The sequence below is a fragment of the Rhipicephalus microplus genome, chromosome 8 (genome assembly GCF_043290135.1).
Source record: "Rhipicephalus microplus isolate Deutch F79 chromosome 8, USDA_Rmic, whole genome shotgun sequence".
In the NCBI taxonomy this organism is placed as follows: Eukaryota; Metazoa; Arthropoda; class Arachnida; order Ixodida; family Ixodidae; genus Rhipicephalus; species Rhipicephalus microplus.
The window spans coordinates 87,961,666-87,981,136 of NC_134707.1; the positions used below are offsets into that span (position 1 = coordinate 87,961,666).

General features: G+C 45.1%; 2 protein-coding genes across 2 annotated transcripts in view; one reads left to right on the forward strand and one right to left on the reverse strand.

Moving 5' to 3' along the window:
* LOC119163875 (WD repeat-containing and planar cell polarity effector protein fritz) overlaps nt 1–5,950 on the forward strand; it is a 77,498-nt gene extending 71,548 nt beyond the window's left edge. Inside the window, exon 27 of the mRNA XM_037415950.2 lies at nt 585–5,950. Within this exon, the coding sequence (XP_037271847.1) occupies nt 585–626 (42 nt within the window). The 3' untranslated portion in view covers nt 627–5,950. The remainder of the gene's footprint in view (nt 1–584) is intronic.
* Nucleotides 5,951–7,467: 1,517 nt separating this feature from the next.
* LOC119163874 (leucine-rich repeat-containing protein 57) lies at nt 7,468–17,929 on the reverse strand. Its single transcript, XM_037415949.2, has 5 exons — nt 17,355–17,929; nt 17,053–17,188; nt 14,804–15,072; nt 12,308–12,493; nt 7,468–7,864 (listed from the first exon to the last, which is right to left on the reverse strand). Exons 1-5 carry the CDS (start codon nt 17,433–17,435, stop codon nt 7,823–7,825), a joined length of 714 nt encoding a protein of 237 aa, XP_037271846.1. The 5' UTR covers nt 17,436–17,929; the 3' UTR covers nt 7,468–7,822.
* Between the last annotated feature and the right edge of the window lie 1,542 nt (nt 17,930–19,471).

Consider the following 19,471-nt stretch of genomic DNA (forward strand, 5'->3'; position numbering starts at 1 on the left):
TGTCTGCTAACATAGGTTATCTGTTCTTACAATGGCTGTCCTGTCTTCATTTAATCTCAGTCTAGCAATGTGTATTATGTACAGTCGTGAGCAATATAGCAGGAAATATTTACATTGCCTCTTAAAGGTCATAGCGGTTAGATGCAGTTGGCAAGCACAGAAGCATTCATAACACTAAATGCTCAAGTAGAACGGTACCAATACGACAGTGAAGCAATGACTAGGGTTTTTTGGTTCATGTCAAAGGCTTGATTATGCACTGATTGAAAAAATCTCAACAAAGACACTCAGATGGATCGAGGTTAGTGGTACAGAGGTCGTTGTGGAAACCTCTGTCCGCCTGGGTATCTTCGCTGTGATCTTTTCAAATGGCACATAGTAGTCAAAACTTTACCAATGTGAATATGTCGCATTCATATCAGCCCGTTACAAATAAGCATTCAATAAACAAGGTTTCGGCGTTCCCTCTCATATTGCTGACAACTGTATATATACCACAGACACAAGTTGTATTGGTTACAGCTGACCTGTTTACTTGCTGTCTTTGTGTACATCTGTGCACATTGTCTATTTTTACTCCTCAGCAAGGGCAAGCCATTCAGTGCATTCACTTCGGAGTCGTCTAGCAGTGGATGGAGCGTGAAGATGGCAGCCACAAATCAAAACCAAAGACAAAAACGCAGGAGCTGGTTTTCTGTGGAGATGCATGTGCATATTTATATTCTTGAATAGCTAATGTGTGTGTGTGCAACATGGTCAAATGAGTTTGGCTCCTGTGAGGAGCAGTTTATATTACCTAATTCAGCTGGTGGTTTAAAGACTTAACACCTTTTAACGAAAGATGATGCACAAAGAATGATCTAATCCTTAAATTTTCAAAATTTAGTGTCTTTGTTATGAGTGACAGGATCATAGATTAATCATTGTTGTTAAAGAGAAAGCATAATGCACCACGAAGCAAAAAGTTCAGCAACTGTCTGGCAAGCTTTGCTGTGACCAGGTGATGGCAAGAGAACTTGTCACCGAGTGATGATGTCATCACATCATGTCAAGGGACGTCACATGGCATACTAGACATAGACGTAGTCATCACATCCAGGCGTTCTGTGCATTCACATGCATTGCACTTAAGGAGACTTCAGTGCCGGTGGAACTTTTTAGTTGTCATTTCCAAAATTGTAGCCTCATGGTTCAGCGTATTTTTGTGCAAAACAGCATTATGTGTGGCATAACAATTTAGTTATGTGTATAAATGCATCTATTACATGGAGGCTCTCGTATTTAAGCCACAATGATTGAAATTTGATGCCAAATATATAAATGTTTAAAGCGCTATACATTTTCTGTGCGTGGCACGATACCAGAGATCTGCCTATACACATTTTACAGCAAAAGCTATAAAAGCGGCACTGTAGTTATAAGAGCGGCGCCGTAGTTGTCTGCCGCCGGTGTCCGTAACCAGTATCGCAAGAAATAAGAAAAAAAAAATCACAGCATATCCACGGAGTGACTGATGATGAGTGGAGAAGAGCGTCCGTCCAACCGTGAGTCTGTCTGTCTGTCTCTCTCCGTCCGTCCACCTGCCTGTCTGTGCATCCATCTGTCCATGGGTTCGTTTGTGCTCCCGCCCATGCTTTCGTCCGTGCCTGCATTTGTCTGTCCGTCCGTCTGTTTGTCTATCTGCTTGTATGTCTGTCTGATACTGCCGGTTAAGCCTGACGCAGGACAAGGTTAGACTAAAAGGAGCCTCGTCCCCAAAAAGCTTCGTAAATAACACCGAGGACACAACGGGATTCGAAACCAGGTCCACTGCGTGCCAGCCCAATATTCTATCACTGAGCCACGCTGCTGCTTGGAACTAAATTTCTAAACTGGCCTTAGACAGGCTTGATGTAGGGAAAAAAATCTCGTTAATATGAGTAATAAAGCGTTCTAGAACATCAAAAGAACAACCAGGCATCACACTATGTGAATTGTATAACGATTGGGTCTTCCAATGCTCGAACCCACTGAAAAACTTGTTCTTGATAACCTATTGACTGTGGCGCGTACCCACTTCAGGCATAATTATTCATCATCGTCAGCCACTGCCTAAAAAAAATTGTACGAAATTCCCAGCAAGTGTGTAGCAGATACCACGCTTTATCAAATAATGACGGAGAGCATAGCCAATGCTGGTTTACTACTGAAAAAGTATGATTATTTATGGCACAATTGGTACCCAGCAAGAGTACTTGTAGTAGTTGCCCAAAGAGCTTTTTAGAAAAGGTTGTGAAAGGCCGCTCTTCCAGCTTCCACTGTGAATGTGCTGCGCGACCCGCACAGGTCTGGCGTTTTTTTTTATTTATTATTGTTATTTTTGTTTCAAAAGGGGTGGAGGCAGATTTCATCTCCACCCACTGTGTTGTGAAGTTAGTTGTCTACATATTATGGAACGATTGTACTTATGTTTAATGCACTAATAAGTGTCACAGAAAATTTAGCATAACATGCCATTGCACAATAGGGAAACACACAAAATGACTGCATCCTTTTGGTCTCCCATTTGTATGATACAACTGTACTCTGTATTTTTTGTGATGTCGCTGTAAACTATGTTTCTAACAGCTACTGGAAAGCCAGCCTTTCACTGAGCAAAGGCATGTACACTCAAACCTCATTGTAACAAAGTTGCATCTTCCATGAAAATAAGTGTGTTATTGAAAATTTGTTATAAAGGTATATTCTTAACACTATATGTATTGCAAGACTATTTATCACTTACTTCAACGTAACCGATATTTTGTTATATCAGTGTCTGTTATATTGAGGTTTGAGTGTAATGCCGTGCTGTCTGCATGGTTTCATTCTTGTAATATTTCTGAACTTATGTTTACATATAGTTTTTCCTTTTTCTTCGCTTCGTGCTCATACTGCTGTCGTGATTTCACTTGTGTCTCTGTGTTTTTATTGCAATAGCAATTATACAAACACTTTAAGCACATTGTTTAAGCACATACGAACACTTTAAGCACAGACCCTGAGGCGTGGCGGTTGTGGTGTTGCGAGCCAAGTTAGCCTGGCCTAAATGGCCAGCGATTGTTCGGCCTGGTCATCTCCTGAATTATAGGGGGTCTGTCACCAAGTGTTACCCAGCCCAGTGTCTCGCCGAAAGGCCATGGGAATTTGTTGCATGCGCCTCCACGTTGCCATATGTAGTTTAGGAAAAACGACATCGTCAAATTCTCTACGCCTGTGACAATCTTTTTTGAAGCTGCATACCATCGCTGCTCATCGCATATCAGACTGCAGGCAAAAGAGTTAGCTGCTTGTTGTACTCCATTAACATTCAAATTTGTTGCTGTCGCGTTCATTGCTTTGCCCTTGTGACATAGCTGTAGCTTCATTTCTTAAACTCTGTCCGCATCAGTGGCAGAGTGGATAAGGCGCTCGGCTGATGATTTGAAGGTCGCAGGTCGATCATGGCCGCGGCGGTCACATTGCGACGGAGGCAAGAATAGAATATTTCTGTGTATCGTGTGATGTTAGTGCACATTATAGGGCCCCTCACCAGGCTAGAGTTGTGTGTTTGATGAAGAGCATTATGGCACGAGAATTCTTTTGATCTGTTCATTACAAGCTGAGAAAACTGGCATTTTGACGCGGCACGAAACAATGATGTCAGGAGGTAAGCTTGAAACCCTTGCTGCTCACACGGTGTAGCCTTCGCAAGCCAAATTGATTCCCTACCCTCTCCAGCGTCCGAGCAAGAGGAATATGTCATGCACAAGCCAGGGCAAGTGCACACTATGGCCCCCAGCAAGATCATAGCCACGTTGTTTTGCTGAGCAGCGTTATTGTGTCGTTTACTGCCTCGCCCACCATAAGGCTTGCAACCCATTACCGAGTGCAAAAACTGCGACATTTCACTGACAAGAGTGACGGTATCACGAGCCAATACCACTTTAACATTTACATGAACCCGGTAGAATAATTAAGAATTATGAGTGCTCGAACGCACCAAAACATTACTTTTGTTTCCAGAACTTGTGCATGCCTTATGCGTAATCCGTGGGGACAGAAATGCATGCGGAACAGAGGCAGATTGGCCACACATATTGCTGCAATTCCCGGGAATAAAATGAAAAGGAAGCACACATTTTTTTTGTGTGTGCCATTATTTCTGTCAAGCTTTATTCATCTATTCAAGCAACAAATTGCACACACTACACATGTCGTGTCAAATAATTTTCGCCGTGTCACACGCTGCTGTTGGCAACATCAGAGCGCTGTCGTCTATGTTGAGGACCAACGTTGCAGCACTACAGTCTACGTAAGGAAATTCTATTGTCTAGGCCATCCCCTCATTCTCTGGGCGCAAGCAGGCAAGAAAAGAAGCAAGCGGTGTTCAATTTGAGATTTGACCCATTTCCACGGTGCTTGGTGTTGCGAATTTCAGCAGGTGCGATCGTGAATGTCTAGTGTATGCACTGCAATGGTCAGCTAAGAAGTGTCGAACCTGGTGAGGGGCCCTTTCAAGAACATCAGATGGTCGAAATTTCTGAAGCCCTCCACTGCGGTGGGCCTTATGGTCATATCCCGGTTTTGTGGCTTAAAACCTGAGGTAATATTATTTTGACTTTTTCTATGCTCATCTCATGTAGCACCCAACATGTAACAGCTGTTGTTCTAGTAAGCACTGTTTTGCTTTATAAATACATACGAATGAAGGCGTGGAAGAAATGCATTGAATAAATCTATCTGTCCTGCCTTGGGGTATGTGACCTCGAGGTACCATGTAGGAACCATCGTTATGTTCAATCACATTCACATTAGCCAAGTCCAGTGTATGCTACCTCATTACAGCAAACTTTCATCGTGTGTCATGTTTCTAGTGACGGGTAATAAAGTCTGTTTATGAATTCGCCTGAACACGTCTGCTCTTTTCTACTTCATCTCGTCACATGCTCAGTGTTTGCTCCACTTAAAGTGACTGAGTTTCATAGAGTGCTCTTTTATAACAATGTCCCCTAATTTCAACATGATTTCACAAAATCCCAAGCAAGTGCTTCCATTAGAGCAAGCACCTCTCCTCCCTCTTTCAGGAGATTTCGAATATGTGCCAATGACTGAGCAAGTGCACTCCATGCCCTCCTGCTGCTTTCACTGTTTCATTCACCGTTTTTATTTGTCCGACAAGGGCAAATTACAGTGAATGCATGCGTATTCGATAAAGTGTTCCATTGGAAGCATGTGCAGCTCTTCTGCCACTATCGTGAATTTCGATTTGTGGCCAAGCAAGGTTCCCCCACCCCCTCATCTCGTCCCAAATGTCTTTCACCAGGTGATGGTGGTGGGGGGGGGGTGTCTTGTTCTGGATTTTACAGTAGGTCAATTTATCTAGAGAACCAAAGACTGCAGCAGATATAAAGCATCCTGTTGGAATCTACCTACAGCTAATGTGTGTTGCGCCATGCCTCCCGCGTGCATGCAAAACGTTGCGTTGTCATTCTGGTGCTTTCATCTACGATTTCTCGACCACAGCGTATGTGTTCGAACTGGATCGTGCTTCATAATTTGCTAGCGTTGAGTGCGAAAACGTCTTTGCCCTTTTTTTGACTATTCTTGGTGAAGAAAGCCTTCTTGGCTGCCTAAGTAAAGGTGCCACCTGTTTCGAATTCTTGTTCAGATTACCAATCCTGTGGTCATGACAAAGGTGGCCTTTTTTGTTTTTCAGAAAGCTAGTTCACTGATTAAAAAAAAACTTTTCTCTGCAACTTACCCATGCCGCTGTAAAAATTTTATGATGGGTACCGGAACTGGATGTGTTGGTTTAACGTGTTCCAATCAAGGAGGTTCTATACTACCTCTTGTTCTATAGAACCTCCTTAGTTCCAATGCAAAAAAAGATGCGAAGACCATGACAATAGTGCCACCTTAGATAAATATCTCAGTAAAGTGATGACTTGGATATGATTGGTTTGTGTCTTCTTTAATTGTGTGCTAATTAAAAGAACCATTATAAAGAATACATGCAGACATGTGCACCTCTCTCCACAGGAGTGCCTTTTTTGTGATCTTTTAACCAGCGCCTAATGAAAACCTTTTGTATCTTCCTCTCTCTACTGTCATCCTTGCACCTTTCACCTCGGCTTATACCCTAAGCAAGTCATTATTTTGCTGAACTTTTTTTGTTAAGGCTGACAAGCATGCGCTGTCTGTGCACTTTTTGTTCAAACGTGATGTATTGCAACACCTTAAAGGGCCAGCCAATAGGCTCAGACTTCTTTTTTTTACAATCCCCCAAAGAAGCTCGGAAATTCGTAGAGTACACCGTGGCGGTCATGTTTTTTGGATATTACGGCGCTGCGAGCCGTGCAGAGCCTCCGTGTCGAAAAGCAATTCTTGCGCTTCTTTCCTACGCCTGACCGATCCTTGTTTCACACGCAGTGACAAAAAGTCACCGATCGCCGACATGTCGTAGCACACAGCTCGTCAATTGGTCTAAACCAGTCACGGCTTTGTGTTGCGCCTTCCCCTCCCTGTGAGGGAAAAGGGTGGCGAGGCCGTGCGAAAATTACAACAATTTAACTAATGCAGATGGGCTCTGCCAACAGTCGGGCACAATAGAAGACTATGTTGCTGTGGGTAATACTGTCCGGCTTAGAAGAGAATTCGTGCAAATGTGGCTGTTGATTCTGTTTGGTCATTTCCGTGATGTTGTGTGCTGCTGTGTGTATAAGTATCCGTATTTATGTACAAGTTTCTGTATAAGTATTCCTGTGTAGCTGGTTTTGGTAGAACCTCTACATCCTGGTAAGTCTTGCAGAAGATTCTCATCACCCCGCCACGGTGATCTAGTGGCTAAGGTACTCGGTTGCTGACTCGCAGGTCGCGGGATCAAATCCCGGCTGTGGCGGCTGCATTTCCGATGGAGGCGGAAATGTTGTAGGCCCGTGTACTCAGATTTGGGTGCACGTTAAAGAACCCCAGGTGCTCAAAATTTCCGGAGCCCTCCACTACGGCGCCTCTCATAATCATATGGTGGTTTTGGGACGTTAAACCCCACAAATCAATCAATCAGAAGATGCTCATCAGTGTTTTCTGCTAAACATCATACTCTAGCTAAAGGGATTTATTTTTCAATAAGCCTTGCATTTATTATTTGGCCTGGCAACAACACTGTTGCGAAAAACATCCCTCTTACTGTGGCAACGGACAGGTTTACCTTGCCATAGTGGGTAGAGGTTGTGCTGGATTCCTTGGTTGTCATCTTGTAGAAGTTTTACTACCCTATAACCTCATTATAGCGAAGCTACATCTAACAATACAAAGTTTTTTTTATATCCAGAAATTTGTTAGGAATATATTTTTGTGGCACTAGTCTATGAAAAGACTAGTGTTCATTTATTTTATTATATCTAACCATTCGTTACATCGAAGAATGAGTGTGCAACCGAGGTAAAGAAAAGAACAATTCCTTAGATGTGCGGTAATTTAAAATACAGCGTTTAATAAATATAGATAAGTCGCGACAGTGCAACTTGTAAGGCGATTTAAATGTGATAGCTTCCACAGCTGCCTGCCCAACACGAGTCGTGCTTGGGTCTAGGCTACAGTTCACGATTCGTCCTTTCTTGACAGTGCCTCCGATGCCCCTGGAATGACTACTCGCTGCAAGCGGCTACTTGTACAGCGACAATTTTTTTTTTTTCTTTCCCGCACCAAGGCACTACTGCCCTGTCATCATTTTTGTGCGAAGATCGCGAGGGAAGTGTGAGCTTGATCGGGTGCTCTTCCTTGCTTTGCCACGTGCTGCAGAGGTTCTGGGCCTCACGTCGTCTCAGAACATCTTCTTCTTGGTGGCGGTGTAACGTTCCATGTACTGCAAGAAAACGTCACGTGCTACGTTAAAATGACACAAGACGGAAAAATTATTTCCCTGGCATTTGAAATTGATTTCCATGGTATTTCAGAATTCCAAGCCCCGCTTCCCCCACCCTTACCGTGAGAACAAGCTAGATAGGTCAGGAAACATGCCGAAAAAAGAAAAATTGGCTGCATATTGACGTGTTTCGCTGCAAATTTTGTCAAAAGACGAGTCTTCTGCCGTCGTTCTTTCGTGCATAGTGTCAAATTTTCAGCACAGCCTGAGCAGCAGTCGGGTCTTTATATCTACGTATCAGTGTACTTTCTAGTAAAAGAACACACCACGTAATACATATTAATGTTGTGCCTCAGATATGATGTTTACTTTTTGATCTACAATGTTCGCAAGTATGAACGCAGTCACCAGTTCAACACAGCCACCACGCAAACGATTCTGCTTCAATCTTCACTCGGACCCCGAATTTTTAAAATTTATTTTGTTTGCATCTTTCTCGATTTTTCAGTCATGTACAAGATGATGATTTTTCGTTCACAACCAACAACACCAACGACGGAATTTCTACGAAATAAGCTCTTTAGCCCTATTGCGTTGGAACGTTCCGGCGACGACGCCATGCTGACATTCCCGCATCAAACGGTACGACTTCACAGATTTTGACGACGTCCGCTAGGCCCTACGTAGTTCCAACTCGGTAAAAAATGAGATCGACTGCCTTCTGAGGGGGCCATAGACTTAAAGGCCAAGTTTCAGGAAATTTCGTTGAGCCACTATCTCCAAAATATAAAAGATACACTTTGAATCCATGATATCGCGTGAAGCGATTTTGATGCATAATTTAAAAATGGTACTTTCACCTTGATTTTCTCCTGTGTTTTAGCAAACCTATTATGGTAAAATTAATGTTAAAGGTATCGAAGTAAAATTTGCCAACGAATCTAAACCACTCCACCGTTTGCTAGCGTCCCTTGAAAATGAAACCATACAACAAGACTTCTTATAATATGCACAGAACATGGTATAAAAGAATTTCCACACCTGTTACATGCTGTCAGTTATGTGAAAAGTGGCAGGATATGTTTTCATGTTGCCTTTTCCATGTGATCACTTTTTACCCACACTGATGTCGCTCTCTGCCAGCGTCAACCATAGTTCCTACTTATTAGCGTCGTTACAGATTATAATTACCATAAAAACACGCATATAGCCCGGGCTTTTTTTTTTCTCTCTAAATTTTACTATTCAAAATTGTTGCCCGGGATTTATATGCGAATCGCAGAAATTTTGACCTGTATTTGTAGTTTTTATTTCGAATATACACAGTGCGATTGTCATGATTAGGTGTCTGCACACTTCTGCGGTAGGTGGCCTTTTAGCATTAGTGACCCTAGTCCTACAGGCACGCAACAACGGCCATTTGAACCACTTGACGCACGTAACGACCATGATTTTACATCCGTGACTTTATGCCATGCCAGCTCCGCGAAGGCAGCATTCGCTTGCCTTTAAAAGAAAGGCTATCTTATCTGCTGAAGCTATCGGTAAGTGTGCTGCCGGGCGACAGTTCAGCGTGGATGAGCAGTGCATTCGCGGCTGGAGGAAGCAGAAAGAAGCCCTCTTTGTATGCAGCGGCCAGCGAAGAAGTTTTCAAGGGTCGAAACATGGTTTCTTTTCACGACTTTGAACAAAAGCTAGCGAAGTTTCTTCGGGAGTAATGGGCTGCACAGCTAGCTGCCAACATAGAGATGCTGCAAGTAAAGGCAAGGGAGATCGCGCGAGATCAAGGCATTGAGCAGGTGCTCTTCAAAGCGAGCAAGAACTTCATGCGCCGCGCTCGATTCTCTCTACATTGGGGTATATCGATATCACAGAAGCTGCCAAAAAAACTACGAAGAGCTGCTTGTGAGCTTTTAGATGCACATGATTTCCTTGTGAAAGGAAGTCTCCTTTTATCTGGGCCAAAGCATAAATGCTGATCAGATGCCTGTGTACCTCCATATGCCCTCAGCTCTAACAGTTCACGAAAAAGGCTCCATGCAAAATACCGTGTGATCAGCTGGGAATAAACAGGGGTGACTGTAATGCGGGCCTGCACAGTAGATGGGCAAAAGCTGCCACGCTACATCGTGTTCAAACGAAAGACGCTACCGAAGTGGCAAACGTTCCCAAGGAATGTCGTCTGCTGCCAGGACAAGAGTGGATAGATGAATCGCTCGTACTTGACTGGATAAAGTTCGTGTGGTGTCGACGGCCCGGAGCACTACTAGGGCTCCCATCGATGCTTGTGCTCAACGCATTTGGGTGTCATCTGGCAGCAGACTCCGTGAAACGATTGGTGCATGACTCCCGCAACGAGCTTATCATTATCCCAGGAGGGATGACATCCCAGCTGCCGCTGCTTGATGTGTGCCTCAACAAGCCATTTAAGGACCACATCAAGCCCCTGTATATGGAGTGGATGAGGTCTGGAGAGCCAGAAGCGGCCTCTGCTTGACTGGAGCGGGCCTCGCCAGCAATGCTGTGCTCGTAGATCGCCGAGGCTTGGACCTGCATTTCCGAGGAGCTCGTTCGTCGATTCATCAAAAAGCACTCTATCTCAAATGCCTTTGATGGCACTGACGACGAGGGACTGTGGGAGGACATGTCCGACAAGGTAGCTTCGGATGAGAGCTTGTCAGATGACGAGTAATTGAGTGTAAATAAATGTACTTTTCTGTTTAGCTCGAATTATATTCATGTGAAAAATGTTTTTTCCTCACATTTACTATGCCCGAAACGCACCTCGGACTATATGCAGGTCTGACCTATACGCTGGTTTTTACGGTACATGCCAAAACCACGATATACCATATTTACTTGCATAATAAATGCAGTTTTTTTCTTGACATATAGGAGCAAAGCTGGAGTGCGTTTATAATGAGAGGCAAATTTAATTAGAACTTTTTCGGTATGAGCAAAAAAAAATGCCGCAATGCAAAAAATTTGTGTTGCTCAGCTTCTTTGTTGCAGTTCACTCGTCTTCGGTGGTTGAAGGCGCTACTTTCTGCAAGCTGTTTCCATATAAGCATATAAGCACGCCATATAAGCATTTCGCGGCTTCCTTTTTTCGCAATCGTTTAACCGCAACAGTGGTATCTGCTGTGATCTCAAGGGGCACCCAAAAGCGTGCGCTTTGACGCCACGGCACACTTTGCCAACTTCGTGGCAACCTCGCTTGACAACCACAATGATGTCATTGATATTGCAGTAAACTACCACCGAACCATCAAAACAAAGTGTCAACAACAAGATTAAAGACAGAGAACGGCAGCCACCTCGCTTGCAACCGAAGCGAGAATCAAGGACCTTGTGCAAATAATCATGATCTTTTCTGGGCAACAAGCGATTCCTTTCTGGTTTTCCAGAAACCTGCGACGCGATGGTGACGAATGACCCTTTGCGACAGCCATAGCGGCAGGAAATCCTGTCGTCGTCGCTCGAAAATTGCGTGCACGTGGTTTGGCCTTAAAGTTTCGTACATGCAGGAAGCGACCCTCAATTGGAGCGGGAAGTTTCGTGACCTTCGCTCGCTGTGATGTCTCTGCACTCGCATCGTTCGTGAACCTCGCTGTGAGGCATAGATATTTTTAGAAATACTGGGTACATGTCGCGCACAGGCAAAAAGAAAAACTATAAGGGGCGCGGCAGCAAGCGAAGAGCGATTTGAGCTGGCCGAGGGAGGTCGGCATAATAATAAAAAACGGAGGAGATCCAACGGGCAAGGAGGCACCAGGTGTCAGTTAGCGGGACTGCAGCAGACGAATGTGGGGGGTGCGTTTATGACGCGGGGAAAAGAAAAATCCATATTTTGATGACTGAAGTCAGGGTGCGTTACCTAATTATGCGAGTGCGTTCATTACGCAAGTAAATGCGGTACTTGTGTGAGATGCCTGAGAGGAACAATCTGAAAATTTTTACTACTTTAGGTTCTTTAGCGCACACCTAAATATAAGCACCTAATTGAGCACACTGCCTGCATCGAAAATGTGGCTGCCATGGTTCAAATGCCACCATGTCATCTTGGGTGCAGCAGTTGAACACCATAACTACTAAACCAGCGTAACCGGTTGCTACGCATGTTCACTGTAGCTTCACCACTGCAGAAGTATCAAAAGTTAGGCCAGTTGGTTCATGTTTACATGTGAGAAAACCAGCAAAACTCAAAACAAGGACGAAAGACACCATCGGGCAGCGGTGCGAGTTTGAATGTGCCTTCCTCTTTTATCCTTGTCCTGAGTGTTTGCTCGTTTTCTCACACGTAACCAAGCACATGGACAGAGTTTTATTAGAACAGTTCATTCAGACACTTTTGCGGTGTCCCGTGTGGCGAACTCCGTAAACGACGAGCTCACAGAGTGTTACCATCAATGGAGAGCCACAAGATTGAGCCGCGACACGCACCGTCTCGTAGCCATCCTTCTCCTGGAAGTCCTTGAGCTCGAAGAGGTTGCCCTCGACCGCCAGTAAAGAGACATTGGAGTTGGACAGGAGCTGCGTCGGGATGGAATTGATCTGCAGGCAGTTTTCCTCCAGCCGCAGCACCTTCAGCCTCGGGCAGTTTGCTATGCTCTCCGAGATCATGGACACCTGCGAGCAGAGAGCCCTGCCGTGAATCCTCCTAGCGTAACGTGACCCTGTCAAGAGTGAAGCAACCTCCAAGAATGAAGCAACCAATTATGGGTACAACCTTTCAAAAAAGAATGTTGCACCCATCATTTTCCTTTCAATCGCTAGCTGCGTCGTCCTCAATTTAAGCTGAACCCTCTTCGTAAACGTCCTGGTTCCTGCTCCGAAGGCAAATATAGGTAAGATGAAGCTGTTCTATACCTTTCTCAAAAGTGATCGTGGTAAAGTACCATTCATGATTTGAGAATACTTGTCAGGTGTGCTCCACCCCACCCTTCTTCTAGTTATTTCACCCTCGTCGTTCAGCTCCATGGCTACTACTTGTCCTGAGTACTTTACAACTTACAGTGTCTTGCAACAATTCCCTGTTCTCTCCCGAGACTGGTGCACATTAGTTCCGTTATATGCATATTGGTTTCCTGACCTACTCTTCTGCTTTCCTTGTCCGATTCATTAGTCTCGAGTTGTCATTCGTCCCCTGAGTTACTCACTCGTCCACTGAGTCATCAGCAAACTGCAGGTTACTAAGGTACTCTCCGTTGGCTCTCATGCCTAACTCTTCCCAATCTAAGGCCTTTAAAACCTCTTGTACACATGCAGTGAATAGCTTTGGGGAGACTGTGCCTCCCTGTCTTACTTTCTCCTTTGCGATGCTGTCACTTTGTTCATGAGCATTATGGGGGCAGTTGATTCGCTGTACATTTCTTCCAGGATGTTTATGTATGCTTCGTCGACGCGCTGATTCCTCAGTGTGAGCATGACTGCTGATATATACTGAATCAACTGCCTTCACGTAATCTATGAAAGCTATGTATGGTGGCTGAGTGTATTCTGAGCATTTTTATATCACCTCATTGATTGTATGAATGCAGTCGACTGTTGAATAGCCTGTTCAAAATAGCTGTGGATCTGCTGTAAATTTTTTTCCAGTATGTTTATTATGTATTTCACTGACCAGGGGCATGGCTTTTTAAGGGGGGGGGGGTTCAACTATACTTCATGTATGTGTGCGCGAGTACATATAACTGAAAAAGTATTTTCGGAAGAGGGGAGTTAATTCCCCCCTTCCCTGGGAGGCTATGCCCTTGCAGTCAACGCCATGCTTGCGCAGCGTCTGCAAGCCAGCTAATATCCCAACCGAATCAAACGCCTTATCGTAATCTATAAAGGCTATATATAGGGCTTTGGTGTGTTCCGAGCAGTTCTCTTTCACCTTATTGATAGCATGAATATTGTCTATTTTTTAACTGCTCATACAAAATCCTGCTTTATCCTTTGGCTGATTGAACTGTAATGTCCTCTAAATTGCATTAGCTATCATTTGTGTAAATAGCTTGTAGACAATGGACAGTAAGCAGATTGGCCTGTAATTTTCAAGCCCTTGAAGTCTCCTTTCTTTTAGATCTAGGTGGTAGTGCGACATGAAAAAGAAAATCTATAAAAACTTGCAGTGTGTTTTACAACGAGTACGTGTCAAAACAAATATTCAGTGCTGCCAGCATTCCTCTCAATATTGCAGCCAATGCTTGAGGGTACATCTTTCTGTGATGAAAGCCAAGACAGTACTTCTAGTCCTACCTGAATAAATTATAGTTTTTACATAGACACGTACGATTTAAGATGTTTTCAGCACATTTAGATGAGAAATCTTGCATGCAGACATACGCACACCTAATGGGCCTCTCGTGGCTAGTAAAGCTGGCATGAGACTTCGCCTCAACACCATCTTCATTGAACAACCTAATGGAACTTTACATTGATGGAGTTCAATGGAGTTTGCTGGTGCCCATGTCACAAGGGTATAAGATTGTTTTTGCGGCTTTTGTTGAGTTAGTCGCATGCATGGTGATCGGATTACAGGCACATGATGGAGAGGCCCTTTTCATGTTCTTTTAGTGGGGTTTACTATCATTACCCATAATTTTACCACAGCACAATGTATGTTTGCTGCCAAAGCCAGCAGTCGATCGTGCCAGCACCTACAAATTACTCCAGGGCTGCTATATTATAGCAAATGTGATGCTCAATTCTGTGCTAGTGTTATTGCCCAGTCGTGGATAATCCCGTTCATGAGGGCCAACTATTGCTCTGATTGGTGACGAAGCAAGAAAAGGCATTAATTTATTCACTACCTTTATTTTTCTGTCAACAGACAATGCAGAAAACAAGAGGAGAAGCTAAGGGCTGTATTAGCCTTACACAGACAGAGCTCGTATAGGAAATTGCATCACTGCACAACAGCAGCGCGACAGCGCCCTAATCACTGCTCACCTGGTTCTGGTTCAGGTTGAGCTCCGTGGCGTGCAGGTCGCCCACAAAGTCCGGCACTTCGGATATCCGGTTGCGCGAGAGGTCAAGCACGTCCAGATGTTTGAGGCCACAGAAGCAGTGCGGAAACGCGGTGAGCCGGTTGTCGCTGAGGTTGACGTTGCGGAGATTGCTGAGCCCAGACAGCGTTTCTGGAAGCCGCGACAGGTGGTTGCTCCCGAGGTTCAACGTCTCGAGCTTTTTCAGCTTAGACATGCTGTCCGGGAGAAATGCTGTAGGGGTGGGTGGGTGATGACAGAACAGTGTTAAACAAAAAAAAAGTGGAGAAAGAGAGAGAAGGTACCGTTGTATTTACTCGAACATAACACAATTTTTTTCAGATTTTTTCCTACCTGAAGCTGATCCTTCCGTTACAATAAAACACCAATGTTCAAGCTCTCTGTACAATGCAATGATGTGCACAATTCTTTTATTTTCATTTTACTATTCTTTTTTCCTGAAAAATCACCCCTCATGTTACTGTCATGGTCACACACATTAAAGTGAGGTAAATATGGTAGTTAAAATAAACACCGTAATGGGCACACAGTTTTTTCATTCCATTCCATGGGCACACACAATGAAAGCTTTCGGGGGTCGCTTACGCAATCGCACAATATGGCTTGATGCCATCTTCTTTTCTTTTTCAGTCAATGTATTGTCCTCCTCCCCTCCTACTCTGAAAGCTATCTGCATCTAATGTGGTTATCCAATGCTTCTGTACTCTGCTTCTATACGCCACTTGTGCAGACGCCAGCTTGAGGACGTTGTTTGGTTTTACGCTACGCTTTTACGAATACCGGGCGGACCATGCCTCGCAGCGACGTGGATGACATCCACACTTCTAGCATGACAAACGCGAAGTAAGAAGCAAGCAGCTCAAAGCGTCCCACAGCAGACGCAGGTGACTCGGAGAGCCGAGAACAGATGATGCGGCTCGCCGATCCCCAAGGCGCGGTTCTGCGGTGGCAAGGTTCGTGATAAAAAAAAAAAAATCTGCTGGATGACTTCAACCTGTATGCTTCTGTTTGATGAACGAAATTCCGACGGTGCGCAAGCTCCGAGTTAGTGGCACTCGCCGCTTGCAGACGACAGGGCGCGGAAGGATACATTTAGATGTGCTCACCATTGGTTGAGAAGAACTGCAGCTTCCACAGTGCAGCACGAAACTCATAAAACAGAGAGGATCGGAGGCATTGCAAGCTGCCTCCGAGATCAAAGGCAATCCAATAATCTGCACCTCAATCGGCGCAGCACTGCCTCAGTGATCGTCCAACTTTGACGACACAGGATGATGTCATAACTATCTCACCAATTTTGCCAATAAGTGACACCATTATGATGTTGGCCACTAATGATTTTTTTTTGCATCGCTCGTATCGATGCCGCAAATGCTAACGACCTATTTTTATGTTCGATGAGGCATAGCAGGATTCCACCTCAAAAGCATCACAGCGGGGCAGAATGGCATGACAGGGCAAAAGACTTGCCTGTTGCAAAACCTAGAGAAAAAAATTTAGACTAAAGGCAGCGGGAGAGTAGATGCATTCCCAGAAAGCTTAGTCAGGGGTGCGTGAACACATGAAAATTTCAATGTCAGGTTGAATTTCTTCACGTTAGCCAAATTCATGAAATCATTCACAAATATTTCTCTATGTCAACTGCACACTAAAAAACGTGCAAAGGTACAACAACTCTCAGCTTCACAGGAGCGATGCAGTGGTATAAAACACAAAAGTTTATGCAGTTCAGCAACATCACCCCCCCCCCCCCCCTGGCTTTGGCAATGCACAATTCATCACAAGCAAACTGAACACATTTCAAAAGAACTAAACGTTGGTTAAGTTGATCGTGCACCACAGACTGAGACATATTAGATCATGAATAAAATGACAAATACAAGAAATAAGACTACATCCGAGCTGTGAGTGGTGCTTGTCTTTGTGTTCTTTCTTGTGTTCGCAGTTTTATTTCTAGCGCTTCTACGTCTCAGCCTGTAACTCGAATACTTTCAGAATACTGAGGAGCCGTTTGCACAGTTAACATAGGCTGGCGCTCACAACCTAGTATTTGGAATTTTAGCATCAAGGGCACGAACGGATCCCCGGGAACGAACGATTGTTATATTCTGGCTGCCTAACAGTGTTTAATTCAATTAAACGTTCGCACACCCCTAATGGACGCGACAGTGCAAAGGACACGACTGCACTTACCGATGCGATTGTTCGAGAGCGTCAGATGCTTGAGTAGCTCGAACTTGTTGATCGTCGCCGGGATCGAGGACAGTTTGTTGCCCGAAAGGTCGAGTGTCCGCAGCACGCCCGCGGTAAGGAACAGCTCCTTGGGGAACTGCGAAAAAACACGAAGGGCAGTCTGGTGCCCTGACCTCTGTCTTGTGTACGCGTTTGCACGCGCAGCCTTCAAGCACGAAGACGTGCCGACTTTTAGGCGCCGCGATCAAGCCCTTCTCAAAAGAAACCACGGATCGTGCGATTCAGACGACGTCGCCACTCACCTCCTTGAGGTTGCTGTTGGGCAGCGTACACACCCCAGTCTTGCCGGCATTTTGGATATGTGGCTTTATGGAGTTGCCCATCGGATCACACGCGGAGGCGCGGCTTAGTTTGACCTGGCCTTCTGTACCGCGCCTAAGGAATACGATTAACACATGACAAGATATAAACGAGCTCAGCTGCTTCGCGTTGACGGCCAACTGGCGTTGTTAGCGCTCCCCCGAAGGAGCACCGCACTGGCTTTGGATTGGCTATCGCCGAACGCTTTGATCGTAAACGTTGACTCAAAGATTCAAATAAAACGTTAACCTTTACCAATTTACCTTGCTTGGTATCTCTCCGTACATAGCATTTAATAGTTTCTTCTTTTTTCACAGTACGCAGGTTTGCGCTTTTGCGTAACCATGTTGTGATAAAAGAAAAGCGGAAACGTGAAAGAAGGGCCTCTCACTCCTAAGTAATACAGCAGGTATTATACTCCGTCAGAGTTAAGAAGAATTTAGTAAGATGGCTTAGTTTTAGTTTACGTTTAGAGTATAGTTTGAAACATATCCCCCTTCCGCACCTCACCTGCTGTCCGTGTTCTGCCTCCCTTTCCTCGCCTCGTCACAGAACACGCCTCGTTGCGACTGCAGCTCGTCGTCGCAAAAGTGCACTGCGATCGCTCATGTTTTATTAACGTTTGTTAATTGCGCAAATTTTTACATCAAGTTTTCAGCATAAAGATCGATGTTTAGATAGTTAAAAAACCAAAAAATTATATTGACTACGCTTTTCTTGCAGTGGTTACTGCAATAATGTAGATTTACTTACAGAAGTCACTTGGACTATTGTTTGTGTTTTTGCCGCTCATGTTTGGGAACACACGTTTGGAAGCACTCGTCGAGTGCTAGTAATGCGTCTCCGTATTGCTTTCTGCGGGACGGCTTTAAGCTCTCCCATGGTAGAGTACCTGGTACTCTAAATCGCTACCCATTTTTTCCTACCCCCCCCCCTCCGTCAGCCGAACTTCTCTGAGAACATTTAGCGGGACGGCTTAGTGAGTTGGTTGAGTAGGTGGTGGTGGAAACATATTTATTTATTTAATTACATGAAATTTTCTGCGGAGAAGCTCCGAGTAGTCGGACATGCTTGGCTTGCGGTGGGGGTGCCCTCATTTAGTCCAGGGCTCCGCTTGCAGCAGCCGCTCTGCGGGCCCGGTTGATCAGACTCAATTGATCTTCCAGGTTCTCGCTGGCCAGCAGCTCCTCCCATCGCTCCGCTGTTGGATTTTGTATTGGTTGTAAGGCTGTAATGTCCTGACACTCCCACGTGACGTGGTACAGAGTGGCTTTAGCTGAACACCATGGGCAGAGAGGAGAGTATGCCGAGGGGTGCATTTTACTCAGGATGTGCAAATTTGGAAACGTGCCGGTTTGAATTTGCCTCCAGCTGACCGATTACTCTTTATTTAGTGTTCGGTGTGGTAGCGAATAAGCTTTCCTAAGTCCTCTGTAATGGTTTAGGATGGCCGAATAGTCGCAAGGGACCGGAACGAGTTCTTCAGGGGCGGAGTTGGAAGGTGCTCGGCTCGCATACCCTCGAGCTACCCTATCCGCTGCCTGATTCCCCTCCAGTCCCATGTGGCCCGGAGTCCATATAATCCGATGCCAAATTCTGAGTGGATGTGTAATGGAATGCTCGCCAGTGTCTGTAACGCTCATGATGACGCTGAGAGCGGGTTGGCTGATGCGCCCCTGTAGGTAGTTGCGGCAAGCTGCTTGAGAGTCCGTGAGAACTGTCAGCGGCCTTCGTTGTCTGTAGCCGAGAGCGAGCGCGATGGCAGTTTCTTCAGCATCGGTGATGTTGCGGCACCGCACGGAAGCGCTGGTACGTTCTGTGAGTGTGTGGTCCACGACTGTGGCTACAGCCTTATTGTTTGCATGGTCGTAGTTGGCGGCGTCAACATAGTACGTAGTGTTTTTGTGTGCATAAGTTCGCTCGAGGGCTTCCACTCTGGCTTCCCTCCGGCCCTGATGTAGTCGGGGATCCATATTGCGGGGGATGGGAGCGACCTTATAAGTGGCACGAAGTTGGTCCGGAATGGGCTTGCGATGAGCTGCGTTGTGAAACTGGCTGA